General features: G+C 36.9%; 2 protein-coding genes across 2 annotated transcripts in view; one reads left to right on the top strand and one right to left on the bottom strand.

Moving 5' to 3' along the window:
• TAF7 (transcription initiation factor TFIID subunit 7) overlaps window positions 1-8,667 on the top strand; it is a 28,091-nt gene extending 19,424 nt beyond the window's left edge. Inside the window, exons 6-7 of the mRNA XM_051217308.1 lie at window positions 2,646-6,271; window positions 7,730-8,667. Coding sequence (XP_051064696.1) covers window positions 2,646-3,047 — 402 coding nt within the window. The 3' untranslated portion in view covers window positions 3,048-6,271; window positions 7,730-8,667. The remainder of the gene's footprint in view (window positions 1-2,645; window positions 6,272-7,729) is intronic.
• Window positions 8,668-9,703: 1,036 nt separating this feature from the next.
• On the bottom strand, window positions 9,704-12,606 carry MS3_00008970 (uncharacterized protein). Its single transcript, XM_051217309.1, has 3 exons — window positions 12,437-12,606; window positions 10,036-10,376; window positions 9,704-9,987 (listed from the first exon to the last, which is right to left on the bottom strand). Exons 2-3 carry the CDS (start codon window positions 10,364-10,366, stop codon window positions 9,872-9,874), a joined length of 447 nt encoding a protein of 148 aa, XP_051064695.1. The 5' UTR covers window positions 10,367-10,376; window positions 12,437-12,606; the 3' UTR covers window positions 9,704-9,871.
• Window positions 12,607-15,949: the final 3,343 nt, after the last annotated feature.

Below are 15,949 nucleotides of genomic sequence, written 5' to 3'. Positions count from 1 at the left end.
CTGACCCAGATGTTGCTTGGAAGGGCATACAATCAGCTGTGGAAACAGCAGTGACATCTATTAGTGACTTAAACCACAGAGTTACAAGGAGCCAGTGGATTTCTTCAAGGTCTGTCACACTGATGGATTCTCGCAAACTCGTCCCATCAGGTTCTGAACATGATGAAGAGCGAAAACAAATCAGGTCTAGGTTAAGAAAAAGTCTAAAGAACGACCGTGAGCAGTGGTGGGTAACGAAAGCAAAAGAAATGGAAAAGGCGGCGACTATAGGGAACACAAGACAGCTTTACAGACTAATAAAAGAAACTGGAATTAATAAGTCAAGTGTAAGTGAGATTATATCGGAAAAAGACGATACACTCATCTGCTCCAAGTCCAGGCGTTTAGAACGATGGGCGGAACACTTTAGGGAACAGTTCAGCTGGCCTTCAGCTACTCTACAACTACCCTCCATTTCCAGACAGTGTGAATGGAACATTGAAGTAGGTCCCCCGACTCTTGCTGAAGTTCAAAAGGCTATAGTTAATCTGAAACGAGGAAGGGCAGCTGGTCCAGATGGATTAACTCCAGAAGTCTTTAAGGATGGTGGTCCAATTTTAGCGATTAAGTTGACTAATATTTTAGCTAAAATCTGGGAGTTAGACGTTATTCCATCTAACTGGTCACAATCACTTATCGTCCCAATATATAAGAAAGGGTCAAAATCATCCTGTGACAACCACAGAGGGATTAGTTTAACAAACATAGTATCTAAAATACTGGCCTCGATAATTATCAAACACCTAACTAAGACTCGTGAACTGCAAACTCGAGAGAACCAAGCTGGCTTCAGACCTGGTCGTGGCTGCATCGACCACATATTCACCATTCGTCAGGTTCTAGAACACAGGCATACCTATCGGCGTCCGACAATGGTGGTCTCTCTTGACTTAAAAGCAGCATTTGACTCGGTAGACCGCGAGATTCTGTGGCAGTGTCTGTCTTCGAAAGGCGTACCTCAGAAGTACATAAACCTTGTGAAGGCTCTTTACTCGAACACTACTAGTCGAGTCAGGGCTTATGGCGAACTGTCATCTACTTTTGCAACCTCAAGTGGTGTCCGTCAAGGCTGTCCACTTTCTCCATTTTTGTTTAACTTCATCATAGACCTATTGATGGAAATAACACTCTCGTCGACAGAATTCTCGGGTATTGATCTCCTTCCAGGAGGTCCACTTATCGACTTAGAATACGCAGATGACATGGTCCTGTTTGTTGAAGACGCTGAGAAAATGCAGAGTCTTCTGGTAGCACTAAGCAACAATGCCAGAATGTTTGGAATGCGCTTCTCTCCCTCTAAATGCAAGTTGTTGCTTCAGGACTGGTGTGCGTCAACACCTGAACTAAGGATAGGGAGTGAAGTAGTCGAACGTGTTGACAACTTCACTTATCTTGGAAGTGTGATCAGCCCTAATGGGTTGGTATCGGACGAAGTCTCAGCACAGATTCGAAAAGCTCGTTTGCCTTTTGCCAACTTACGTCACCTTTGGCGAAGGCGAGATATCCGTCTATCAATAAAAGGACGAGTATACTGCGCGGCCGTCCGTTCTGTTTTAATTTACGGCTGCGAAACATGGCCATTAAGAGTAGAAGATAATCGTAAGCTACTCATGTTGACCACAGATGCTTTAGAAATATTGCTGGCATCTGCTGGGATCACCGGGTAAGTAATAGCGAGGTTAGACGCAGGGTATTAGGGAATGATGGTAAATCAGTTGATGAGGTTATGAATCTTCATCGACTGAGATGGTTGGGCCACGTATTACGTATGCCTGAACACCGATTACCACGACGTGCAATGCTAACCGGGGTAGGGGATGGTTGGATGAAAGTTAGGGGTGGCCAAACCAAAAAGTGGCATCAGTCCTTGAAGTCACTAACTTCTAGTCTGAGCCATGTTGGTAGATGCAGACTACTTGGTTGGGGTCCGCGTGACTTTCGTAACCAATGGTTGGAGACTGTGTGTGACATGGCTCAGAATCGATCACAATGGTGTCGGTATATACACTCTCTGTCTTCCCTTAAGCTAAGAGACTAAAATCACTTCCTTCTTTCTGTCTACGAACTAATTCTTTCTTCCTATACTATATCCTTATTGCAACCTTTGACCTAACCACTCCTCTGAATCCGCTGTTCATCTTGCTGTGCTAATGAGGTATGGCAACCTGGACCGATGCACATATGTGCCTGGTCCTACGTTATAGCTGACTGACTGGTCTTGTACAGTTGCTATTTTTCTACTTTATGGTTCGCTTGTTTATAAACCCAGTCTGTTTGAGACATGATTCATACAGTAGAAGCTGAGATTGTGTTCTGGACTCGAACGGACAGGGGTTAGCGTGAAGAATCAATGGGGACTAAAAGTTGATTCTAGGCTGCTCGTACTGGCTGACACTTCAGTGATTTGGCACGATGCCAAGGACGTGGAAGTTGATATCCTGATTGGCGATCTTGTTACGTGATATTTAACAGTATAATAACATAACAGCAGTCTGTTTTGTACATTCAGAAATGAGTGAACTGATTAACGAAGGTATTTAGTAATAACATTCTAATAATATATGTTCTAATTCTTTTTCCACTTTTTCTTCTCTTTTCATTATTAGACTAATCAATCAACTTCAGAAACTGTATATAACAAACTAAAATCTACCACTATCACTTCAACAACTAACGATCTCGTTAATGATGTTATTTCTGCTACTACTTCTATCATTCCTGTTGATAATCTTAAAGATGAATTGGCTGCGGAACTTTTACTATCTGATTCCGGTGATGAACAAGCTGATAGTGTTGATGATGATGATGATTTACAAACTTCTGTTGTTACTGAATTAATTGCAAATTCTACTAATGATAATCCTATGAATATTCAACATATTCATAATGCTACAATAAATAATCAAATTGATGATGATTGTATTGTAACTGGTACCATCACTGATCTAGATAATTTAGTGGATGTGGTCGTTAATGATGTTGATGAAGATGATGATGATGAAACGTAATAATATTATACATAGAGGTGGTGAATTATTGGATGATAATTCATTTATGGGTTTCACGAATACAACAACACAAAACTTTTATAATGTATTCAATGCAGATATTGACGATGAAGATACTTCATAATAAGGAGAATAACAAAAGCAGGTGAGTTTATTGTTTAGCAGAGTTTATTACTAAACCTGAAAATCCTAGGTTCAATGCCTGGTGTAGTTGTGGATACGCACTACACAGAACAAAACAGTTGTCTAGTGATTGTAGATTTTCAGTATTTCTCTAGGTAATATCTGTTCATGATATAAAATATGCAACTCAACAGTCTCAGAATCTGTACACCATGCAATAAAAAAACAAAACAAAATTAATGAATTAAATTTCACTGACTGTAAAAGCAATTTTTCTGAAGTCCTGAAATGTTTAACTTTGTTTTCTGCAGCTTTCCCATTTATACTTATTCAATAATCTTTGTTAAACCACCTTAGTAATAAAAAAACGATAGTTTCTATTAAGTTTTTACTTCAATAATTTATGTTTCTACCGTCTATCAAGCAAACTTATCTTCCGTGTTTTAATTTGCACAATGAGAACCTTCTACAGTTTTCTCTTTATATAATCTGTAAGTGTATGATACAATGTGAGTTTAAAGTTTACATTATTGTCTATCGATTGAGATCTTGAACCGATTAGTGTTAGACCACCATTGAAAGCCTGGAAGCACTGGATGGGCGTTCCGTCCTATTGTGGATGCGCACTGCCGAGGAATCCCAAAAGTATTTGTATGAAGTCTTGCATTATCCCTTTTTAACTATAACTTCATTGATAACGAAAACCAAACGTTAATCATTCAGGAATTTCTTGGCTTTCTATATAAATTCCTTTATACAACTAATTTACTTACGTACTACTGTTACTCCGCCTGGATCCCCTCTGGAGCTACTGCCGGTCCCAAGCACGGATGAAGGAGGAGGGTTGGGCATGGGGTTAGCAACCCTATCCCGTAGAAAACTAACTCACTAAAGAAACGCTAATCAGAAAAAAAGTATACAACTAATATTCTCTCAAATTAACTGTTAAGCAATATCATATTCTTGTAGTATCAACCGTCACATCAAACCTACTTCAACCGTATCAATAACCAAGTATAGTTTAATGATTTTCTTCAAATATTGTTTTCTCGCTAAATTTCCTACTATAATTGAACGCCATTTGGTTCGCTTTTATGCATTTTTATTATTCAGCTGACTTATTATCATTATTTTGTTTTATTGAAACATTTCAATTGGTTCATCATAAAATTCAAGATATTTCTTTGAGTTGATTACGGTAACGATGAGTATATATATATATTTTTTAGTGACTCCAAAATTTGACTTCATATAGATCGTATGAATGATTTTTGTCGAAATATACATCCTGACTATTCTCGTATATTGTTATCGACTTGAATCACGTTATTGATTTGAACAGACAATCAGAAGTATAAAACGAAGAGAAGAGATTGAAGCAAAATGAGGTACAGTGGAGATGGCTTGTGAGCCAACTCAATTTAATCAATATTTATATTCACATGAAAACAAGCTACAGAGATGTGATGAATGGGATAAGAAGGGTACACACATAACCTTACATAAAAACAGTCAAGTTTGATAAGCGAATATTTAAAAAGGTCGAAATATGACTCAAGATGAATGAATGAATTGGCCTGTCTAGAAGCTAGAATAAGGTATCTGGACTTAACATCATATTGTACCGCAGCAATTGCATAGTAGCACTCATGTGTTCATTAGAAATGATAATCATAATTGGTATTATTAATGTTTCATTTGTTTCCATGTATTTTATGTTACGGTGAATCAAATTTATTATTATTACCGGTTTTTTTTGTATTTTCTTCTAGTGATTAACGTATGTTGCTAGCCTAACTTATTGAAACTTAATTTTGTTTATTATTTGAAGTGATGAATTGGGATACATTGGATAACTTACAATTTCTATACATAAATATGCACTTTACATTTGTAAATAAAATTCTACTTTTATATCTCAAAAATTTTGTTCTCTTTACAACAAATAATAACCTATCAACTACTGAAGAGTAAGAGAGCGTTTCCAGCAGAATTAGTTTATGGAACTCTACTGTACGTAAAAGTTTTCCGACTGATGTAACTAACTACGTAAAACCTCTAGAGAAGTATATGAACATTTAATTTTAATTTGGTTATTCATTCTCTGAAGAAGTGACTTACACTAAGTCACGAAACATCAGAAAATCTAATTTTTCTACTCATTGGGATATTACAGATATATTATTTATTTATTTATTTATATTAATCTACCCAATGTTCAATTTATTCGAAATTATCAAATCAAACCTTGGTAATGATACATAATTTAGAAATAACTCTTTCTAGACATCAATGACAAATATACATACTACAACAATTGCTTAATAGCACTTATTTGTTTAGAAAAGATAATGTACAGTATCCTGTGTAACCGAATTATGACGGTCCGTTTAACGTGGTTTCGAGGAGACTGATAAAGCAATTACTGTAGGAAAATAGATGTAATCAGTATCGACCAAGTTGAACCAGCTTTCATTGAAAGTGATGATCAATCGAAAAATGCAAATCCTTCAGAAACTGTAGCATCACCGAAATGTGAATCTTAAGCATCAATGATAAATATGATGAAGAAACTCCAGCGATGACGAGATATAGTCATAGAGTTAAATGACCGCTATGGTATATAATCACAAATTTGCATTAGTAATTTCTTTCACTGTTTTGAACATAACTTATTTTATTCCTCTTCTTTTTGTACACGAGCATCGTTAACCTTACATTATCTTTCATACAATTAGAAACATTTCGTATATCTTCACCCCTAATATGTATAAAAATGATACCAAACCCTTTCGATGTTTTATCTGACCTCACCGATGTACATAAACACATATAACCTTACAGGGTAGTTTTGATTTTTTATATTACGATATTCGAGTGGGTTTAGACCCAATGTTTCCACGTAAACCTAATGTACAGCCCAATGTAATAACGATCATGTGCACGTTAATGTAATCATAGAATTTATCATGTTATAGTGTATTTTCTATTAAATAACTAAATTATGCTGTGGATTTTGCTCTGGTTGAATTTTTATTCGTGACGTTCGACTGCGTTACACTGTACGTTCTTTGCATGCTGGGATGATATTCCAAGTCACAGTAAGTTATTCTGTAATACGATGCTTTCTGTGTATCATAGGTACTCTGTCCAGTTTAACGTTGTTTTTTTACATAATTTTGTTTGCTAGTTGGGGGGTTATTAAAGCACCTTCACTGCTAATAAGTTTGTTTACGGTTAATTTTATCAAGCCCGTTTATTAACTTTTTTGACAGATAGTGTTATCTGAACAATTTACCTATGTCTCTGTATCGATATTATTACTATCATGTTTGTACAAAACATGTACATTTGGACTCAGGCGACACGTTGAGCACATATCCTTCTCTTTAGCTTAAAACCAATCGGTGAATCATTCGCTGTCCTATATACATCTTAACAAATCAATCCTTGGTTCCCTTCTGTATTCGCACTTCTGCTTGAAATCGTTTGGTGTGTTTGTGACGGTGATCTACGCCATAAAATGTTAAACTGTAGTCGGAGCTTCGTGTTGCCTTTTGAATTTACCGTTGGAGTTTATTTAATAATCTTTATCAGAGCGATTGATGTACAAAGCCTGGGGAATCATCTCGAAGCTGACTGACTGACTACAAGCATATTCTCAACAGAATTACAGTTTGTGCGGTTTTTTCGACATCTACGTCTTCAATATGGTAAATAAACATGATGAATTGACAGAGTGCTCTGTGTCTAATCAGTATCGTATATGATATAACGGATGGCTTAAAATATTTTTGTCTCTGCGGTTTAATACGATAATACTTGAATGAAAGATTAATATGGGTGATTGAGTTTATAATACAGTTAGATTGGATACCTAGTCCATGTGTCATATACATAGTAGACCACGTCATAACAGATATACAGTTCATGACCAAGAATGGAGCTGGACAAAACTGTATTCCACACAATGGATGTGGAGCAAAAATCAGTAAGATTAAAGTAAATCATTTTTCATGGTCAGGAAGCTGCATATCTGTCTGTCCACACTCAGTGGCCAATCACGTTTACTTTCACTATCACACACCATAATATAACTAAAGAATTATGATAAAACTGGGGGATTGATTACGGACATTCGATCATTGGTACTTTTGTGTTACGTTCTGTGATACTCTTTCGGTAAATTTAAATTATGCACCAGGTATTCTCGTCAGTGTAAATATGGTAATTCTGGCAGCGTCGGAGCTCTTATTCGTGTTATTTTGATTACATTTGCTATTTGTTGGTTGCGTATGTATGTTGATTTTGTATGACAGAATAGGTGCCGGCAGTCCATAAAAGACTATAGGCGCAATAGGGGTTGTGTTCGGTTATTAATAGGGAGTTCGGTGGCTCAACCTCAATTACCTATCAAAGCTATCGGCAGATGCTCATGAATATAATCACATTGTCTCCTTAGTATCGTGTGCACCATTAATTAACAATTTATTTCAATGTCAACTTCATCTTGTGTATCCTCTAACCCTTTATACTGATACATTTCAAACGCGTTGAAGCAATTTCGCGCCAAAATACAAGAGTCGCTCACTTATTTCTGATGATTTTATCGAAGAGTGTACTAGTTATTCTAATATTTATCTATTTTCCGTAGTCGATAAACTGACTCGATCATGACAGTCCATTTCATAAAATTGAGTGTTTCAATGGAGCGAGTCACGGAATACAATATTCCAGAATATGCATATTATTAGACAAAGTGATTACGTTACTTGTCTTAAGATCGAAATCAACACTTCCACGAACATGTATAAAAGTTTGGAAGCAGCTAACATTTTCATCTGACCGATTTCAGAGTCCAAACAACAGATGTCGTTCATTTGCCTCGATTTTCAAACATTATGTTGTTGGTTTGTGAAAGCAATAACAAACAACAAATGAGAATATAATGGTCGTTTTCTGAACTAGGTATGCAGATCTCTTCCATACTGCGACGCTGTCATGGATTGAAAAGTGTTACGCTTTTTTCGCTTAGTCCCAGTGTCGGTAAATAACGCACGATGTGGAATTGAAAGACATAACATTCGTAAAAGATGTCCAAAGTAACAAAGCTTGTGTATTACGATGGTGATATCAATTAAGTTATCGTAACTCTTCCCAAATACACACTTCCTAACCTCAACTTTACTGACGTACTGTTTACAGTGTTTCAACAATACCTCGGAGATAACGATTATTAAACAAAATCTCCAAACATACGCAATTCGGACAGGTTAGGTTTCACAAGCACAACTACTCTCACTGACGCGATGTAGTCCCGAACTTTTAACATCCAGAGAAACATTTCCAAAGTGGCAAAGACAAGCATAATCTGCTCTGGTCCTTATTATACGTTGATTGATTTCATCCAATACACCAACAGAACATTTCTTACACTGCTATACAGATACACGAAATTTCACACTACTTCTGACAACTCAACACGAAGAGTGAGCGCATGCACCGGCTTCTGCTGGCTTACCATATAATAGTACTCTGGATTTAGAAATCGAGAAGCACATGACATATGTAAATATACTAATTCCCAACCAAGTAAGTGGGATTTGCATAGCTTGTGTATCATCACACAATAAGACAACATCCGTATACTCAAGGTTGATAAGTCTTTCCTCATTATACAAAAACACACTAAATTTACATTGAATTCGATAGACTCAATATAATGACATATTTTTAGACTTTCTATCAGTCAGATCACACATTTTGAATTATCTTATCACAACTACAGAGTCTAATAATATAGACAATTAAACACTAAGTAACTTGTTTGAAATTTTGTTATATCCCGATAAGAATAATGAATGGTAACTTTTGGGATCCACTTATAGAACAATATTATACGTATATTTTTATCGTATAATTTTTATGTAACTGAACTATTCATATTCATGTCCCTCTTATCACAAGCTTTATTTTGACCTACGGACTATTATTATACAATTTACCATTCTTGAATTATGCCCTGTCTATTAGTTACTATCTCCCTCATTCACAGCCACATTTGGCTAATTCTTGTACAGGTGATGTTTCATATTTTATGGTACGTTGTGGTCTGTCTGGTTGGTATATAAACCCAATATGCTTGAAATAAAGGATTCATTTTACAGAGACTGAGATTTGTGTTCTGAACTCAACTGGCTGGACTAAGCAGGAAACAGAACTAATAAGGACTGTAGACTGCTCATACGGGTTTACGCGTCATTGATCCGATCGATAAGTCACTGCTCACTAATTGGCGGTATTTTCTTTACGTTATACATTAACAGGGCACACAGGCCACAAATTATAACAAATTTCATCATTAAAATGACTTCATCTAATCATTAAGTATATAAAACTTGAAGCTTTATTGTTAGCGGAACATAGACTGAGTTAAAGCATGCTCAATGCACGATTGTTTTGATACACGCTGATTGGGTAATTCTCATCTAATCAGCGTTAGTCAATACTTAGAGAACACTCTAGAAATCTCATGTGAAAAATTATAAATATACTAACGTTTTCCCTATTGCACTTACTTACTTACTTACTTACTTCTTACTTCCATCTAACCTTGTTGATTAGAATATAATCTCTCTTCCTGTTCAACCGTGTTCTGATTTGAGAATTTGTCGAATAATTTTGGTGTCCAAGACTACTTACTAAGCAATAGGAATAGTTCGGTTACAATCATAAGAGAGAATTATAACATTTATAAACATTAAATTGCCTATGATTTGTAACACAGACAACATTGGAATTCGAACCAATCTAATCACTAATCGAAGGAAAAAAATATAAAATAGAATAGATTATATTGTTTTACTTGTTATCTTTCTAATTGTTTCTGCATCAGTTCTTATTGAATCTAATTCATTCAAATCCATATTAAATGTAGTTTTCAATGCTTCCCTTAAACAATTTTGATAAATTTTCAATTTTTTTTCACATGGATCTTTCTCGAAAGTATAACCTTTTAGAAAATTTGGAAAAAATTCTTGAAAGCATAAATCATATGCAGTTTTTACTGTATCACATTCTGGTACAATACTGCCTAATCTAGAATGAATTAATTGTTCATGATTTTCTAAGTTTTGATTTATTGTATTATTATTATTATGAGAATTAGAATTATCCGTTGAATTTGATTGAGACATTGATAGAAATCTATAAAAGTGGGAAAGGAAACATTGAGAGTTAATCAAACAACAAGTTAAACAATAAGTATAAATATGATATTAAATTTAAGCTTTATTAATTAGTACAAAAGTTAGTGACATAATATGTCAAACAATAAATTCTCAGAGTACGCTACTAAGACTGTTGATATGACTTTGTGGTGTGAGCTACTTATATTCATATAAGTAGTATATTACGTACGTTAAATAAACGTAAGGTCCGGCAGCAGAAGATGGCGAAGATCAAGAAAGGAAGAGCAAGAGCACAATGGAATTGTAAGAAAACACATGTACAATGGATTAGTGTTTGCAACGGGAACAGTACAGTTTGATATGATGGAATGATATTTTGCAAATTGACGATTGACTTTATGGTATTCACATTTTATTGAGATAGTCTGTAATCTTTGTGCTAATTACAATCGATTGTCCCCACCCGTGTTCTTGTTCACTACAACTTGAGTTTGATTCTTAGAATAATCCATGAAATGACGGCTATCTATGTGTAGGCGATACATTGAAGAACGCAATTCATGTTTAGCTGATCAAGAGTTTCAATGAGCTATGCAGATTGAGAGATGATGAAATGCCAGGAAAACCGCTAACTTACGGCATAGACTGGAGCATGACTTGTTCTTGTTGTTTTTTTTCTGTATTCAGTTTACCAGTTCATCGTCTGTATGATTGCAGTTGTACTAAGTTTGGTGAAAATGATTAATCTAACCGAAATATTTCCGAAATAAGATACGAAAGATAGCTGGAAAGTCTTGTAATGAATCGAACTGATGCACACAGAATTAAGTCCCCAAATGCTCTGATACGGCCGAGAGCCGGAGTATTCCGCTTTCCATTTCCAAATGCTCTCACATGGACACGCGTATACAGCTACTGACACAGAAGTCCTACTTACTTCCCGCTCCCAATGGGGGTGTTGTTTACGAGATGGAGGACACAGAGTGAATGTCCAGTGAATTACCTGGGTTGGTGTACACAGGATCCAACTAGGGGAGTTGAAAAACCACAATTCTAAACCAATAGTGCACACGAGCTCCATGATCCTAATGAAGAAAATGGCGTATGAAACAATCGGTGGTCACCGACTACCATAGGACTGCATCTAAAGTTTCTCTACTGCCTTGTGGATTAGACCTGTAGGTCAAATGCTCGGGGACTGACCCCACTAAGAAAACCACGTGCTTCGGTTTGAGCGCCCGAGTAGTATCCTAGCCCTGACATAAATTGAAATATTTAATAGGCGCATATCTATTTAGTGCCTCTTTGTACAAATGTTTATGTTTTTAAATAAATACACAGAACTCCATAGAATAGTTTTCAAAGGACCTGAATGAATGTAGTTACTGGGTAGACTGCGTATTATATCCATTAAAAATCACGTTTTTACAAAAACAATGAACAACTAATCGGTCTTATTTATTCACAGCAACCTTAAAAGTCTTGAGCATAAGTCAAAACATGGTGAATTCTAAACCAACCAGTGCGCATCAATATGTAATTAATGTTGAAGCTAAATATCATTACAAATTCAATGAAAATTTGGTTTGAGGTCGTGAGAAATAAATCAACTCAGATATTCACTATAAATACTCAATCACTGAACTTATTCACATTAAAGGTCAATTACAGAAAACATGTAAGCAGTGATTTAGATATCAAAAACTAATAGTATCCATTTCCAAGATTACTAAGTTTCACTATCTGAACACAGATTAGGCAAACCAATATTATTAAGAATTATTACAAGCATTACATCACAGTGTAGCGGTGAATTGATAGTTAAGTCATCTCACTTTCAATCATCAAGTTGCAAGTTGGAATTGTTCGCTTTACTCAATTCGGTTTAGGCAACCTAACAGTATCACTAACCTTTATATATATGTGGGTGTGGTTCAAAGTCAGGTAACTGAATTTGTACCTGGTAAATGAGTTAGTGGTTAATTGTAGTTTGTACAGAATAGCACTGAAATTTACAGTCTATTAGATCTGTGCATAGCCGTTTAGGAATACAATTTACAACCAGTTATCGCTTACCTTTATATGACAGATGTGATTCATATCACCGGGTTGTGGGACGATAATAATTATGCATTTAAATACTTAATTGACAAACCAATTAACTGTATATTCAAATGTCATAGATTTAACTTATATGCATTTCAAACCGCATTCCTTTGGAGATGACACGAACAGGATCATTTATCTTGTAAAGAAGAGGAAATAATCCTGGTAGTTATGATAAAGAAGACTAAACATCGAGAATATGGTTAAGAAACACAGTCTGAAAGAGTATGTTTGAAGGAAGAATGAGAATAATAAATGTAGAGGAATGTGAAGAATGATAACTGTGACCAATTCAGTAATTATATGCAGAATATATAGTAGCTCTTCTAGGGATACTGCAGGTCCCAAGACCGGGTAAAGGAGGAGGGTTGGGCATGGGGTCGGCAACCCCATCCCGTAGAAAACAACCATGCTAAAAAACGCCAGTCAGATTAAACAAATTAAATCATTTAAACTCTACCCTCGGAATTGAAGGAAGAATTATGAGGCCCCATGCTGAAAGCCGAGAATCTTCGGAAGTCACGAGGCCTATACCCCTTCTAACAATCAGAGCGACAATTTTTATTAGTACATGGAACGTTCGAACAATGTGGGAGACCTAATGAAACAGTCACACAGCAACAGAAATGAGAAGATACAACTTGGCGGTGTTCGGAATCAATGAAACCCATTGGACTCAAGCTCAACAGCAAAAAGTTAGGTAAGGCAGAAATGTTGCTGTACTCTGGTCACGAAGAGGAAAATGCTCCACACACTCAGAGAGTTACTCTGATGCTGTCCAAAGAAGCACTTAAAGCACATTTGAGATGGGAATCTTATGGACTCAGGATCATCAAAGAATCCTTTAAAACAAAGGAGGGAATTACAGTGAATATTATCCAATTTTATGCACCCATCAATTGATAGCAATGACAACGATAAAGATCAGTTCTATGAGAGGCTGAAATCAATCATAGAGAAGTGCCCAGAAAACAACCTAACCACCTGATAGATCTAAACGCCAAAGTCGGAATAGACAACAACGAGTATGAAGATATCATGGAACGACATGGACTGACTGGGAGAAACGAACGAGAATGGTGACAGATCTGCAAATTAATGTGCATTCAACAAATTGGCTATAGGTTGCACAACATTCCCACACAAACGCGTACACAAAGCAATAGGGATCTAACCGGACCACATCACGGAGAACCAGATAGATCATATTTGCATCAGCAGAAAATTCACAAGGTCAATGGGAGACGTGAGAACCAGGAGTGGAGCTGACATAGCTTCAGATCACCACCTGGTGGTTGCCAAGAAGAAACCGAAGCTAAAGAAGCACTGGACAATTGAACAAGCAGTGTTACAAAGGTTTGATACGCCGTTCCTTCGATATACTGACAAACTCAACAAATTCAAGATAACTCTCAATAACAGGTTCCAAGCCTCACAGGATCAACTGAAAGAAGAATAAGCTACGATGGGGGACAACTGGAAAGAGATCAAATAAGCACTAACTTCAAAGTGACAGGAGGTGCTGATCAGAAAGAAGCATCATCATAAGGAATGGGTCTCTATAGAAACACTGGACAAGATTCAAGAAAGGAAGAGCAAGACAGCAATTAAAAACAGCCGAACAAGAACAGAAAATGTAAAAGCACACTCAGAATACACAGAAGCAAACAAGTGAAGAAGAGCATTAAAGCCGACAAGCAGAAATACATGGAAGAGTTAGCAGCGGCGGCACAAAAAGCTGAAGGATAAGGAAATATGAAACAACTATATGACAACGAAGAAACTGTCAGGGAGACATAGTAAACCAGAGAGACCGATCAAAGACAAAGAAGGCAAGCCAATCAGAGATTCAAGAACAGAGGGACAGATGGGTAGAACACTTCGAGGAACTTTTGAATAAACCAGCTCCACTGAATCCACCGGACATGGAAGCAGCACACACAGACCTTCCTATAGATGTCAATCCACCAATGACCGAAGAAATCAGAATGGCCATCAGACAAATCAAGAGCGGGAAAGCAGCAAGACATGACAATATACTAGCTGAAGTCAGACATGGAAGTAACTGCAAACATGCTTCACCTTCTATTCAAGAAGATTTGGGGGGAGGAACAAGTACCGAACGACTAGAAAGAAGGTTACCTCACCAAGATACCAAAAAAAGATCTGGGCAAATGTGAGAACTACAGAGGAATCACACTACTATCAGTGTCAAGAAAGGTATTCAACAGTGTTGTTGGACCGGATGGAAGATTCAGTAGACGCCCAACTTCGAGACAAACAGGCTAGATTCCGTAAGGATCGGTGCTGCACTGACCAAATCGCGACATTACAGATTATCGTTGAACAATCAACCGAATACAACTCGTCACTATACATCAACTTTCTTGACTATAAGAAAGCATTTGCATTGTGGATAGAACACTAAGGAAACTTCTTCGAAACTATGGAGTACCTGAGAAAATCGTCAACATCGTACGGAATTCATACGACGGACTACACTGCAAAATGGTGCATGGAGGACAGCTGACAGACACATCGCAAGTAAAGACCGGAGTCAGACAAGACTCTCTACTCTCCCACCTTCTTTTTCTTCTAGTGGTTAACCAGATTATGAAGAGCTCCACATCTGAGGGGAAGCATGGAATAAAATAGACAGGTTGGATGTAACTAGACGATTTGGACTTCGCAGGTGACCTTGCTCTCTTATCCCATACACATCAACAAATACAGAGGAAGACAGACAGTGTAGTATCAGATTCTGTGACAGTGGGCCTTAACATACACAAGGGGAAAAGTAAGATCATAAGGTTTAACACATAGAGCATCAACCCAGTCACATTTGACAAAGAAGCTCTTAGGGGGTGGAAAGTTTTACGTACCTGGACGATATCATCGATAAACAAGGAGGATCTGATCCAGACATAAAGGCAAGGATTAGTAAAGGGCAGCATTCCTACACTTGAAGAACATATGGAACTCAAAACGACTGTCAACTAATATCAAAGTCAGAATCTTTAATAAGAACGTCAAGACAGTCCTACTGCACGGAGTGGAAACTTGAAGAACCACTGCACTCATCATCAAAAAGATACAAGTAATTAAATACAATTTTCTACTCAAGATACTCAATGTCCGTTGGTCAGATACCACCGGCAAAAGAGAACAAGCCAACTTCCTGCTGAGGAGGAAATTAGGAAAAGACATTGGACGTGGACAAGACACACATTGAGGAAATCACCAAAATTTATCACGAGGTAAGCGCTAACTTGGAATCTTGAGGGGAAACGGAAAAGATGAAGGACAAAGAACACACTACGCCAAGAAGTAGAAGCAGATGTGAGTAGAGTGAATAGCAGCTGGAAAGGATTGCCCAGGACAGGATTGGATAGTGAATGCTGATGAGCGGCCTATGCTCCTCCATAAAGGGTAACAGGAGTAAGTAATTAAGTAAGTAATATAGTAATATGGATTCTGAGCCAT

Source organism: Schistosoma haematobium, chromosome 5 (assembly GCF_000699445.3).
Source record: "Schistosoma haematobium chromosome 5, whole genome shotgun sequence".
Lineage (NCBI taxonomy): Eukaryota > Metazoa > Platyhelminthes > Trematoda > Strigeidida > Schistosomatidae > Schistosoma > Schistosoma haematobium.
Note: the sequence above shows the minus strand (reverse complement) of the source record. Positions and strands in the feature narration are given on the sequence as shown.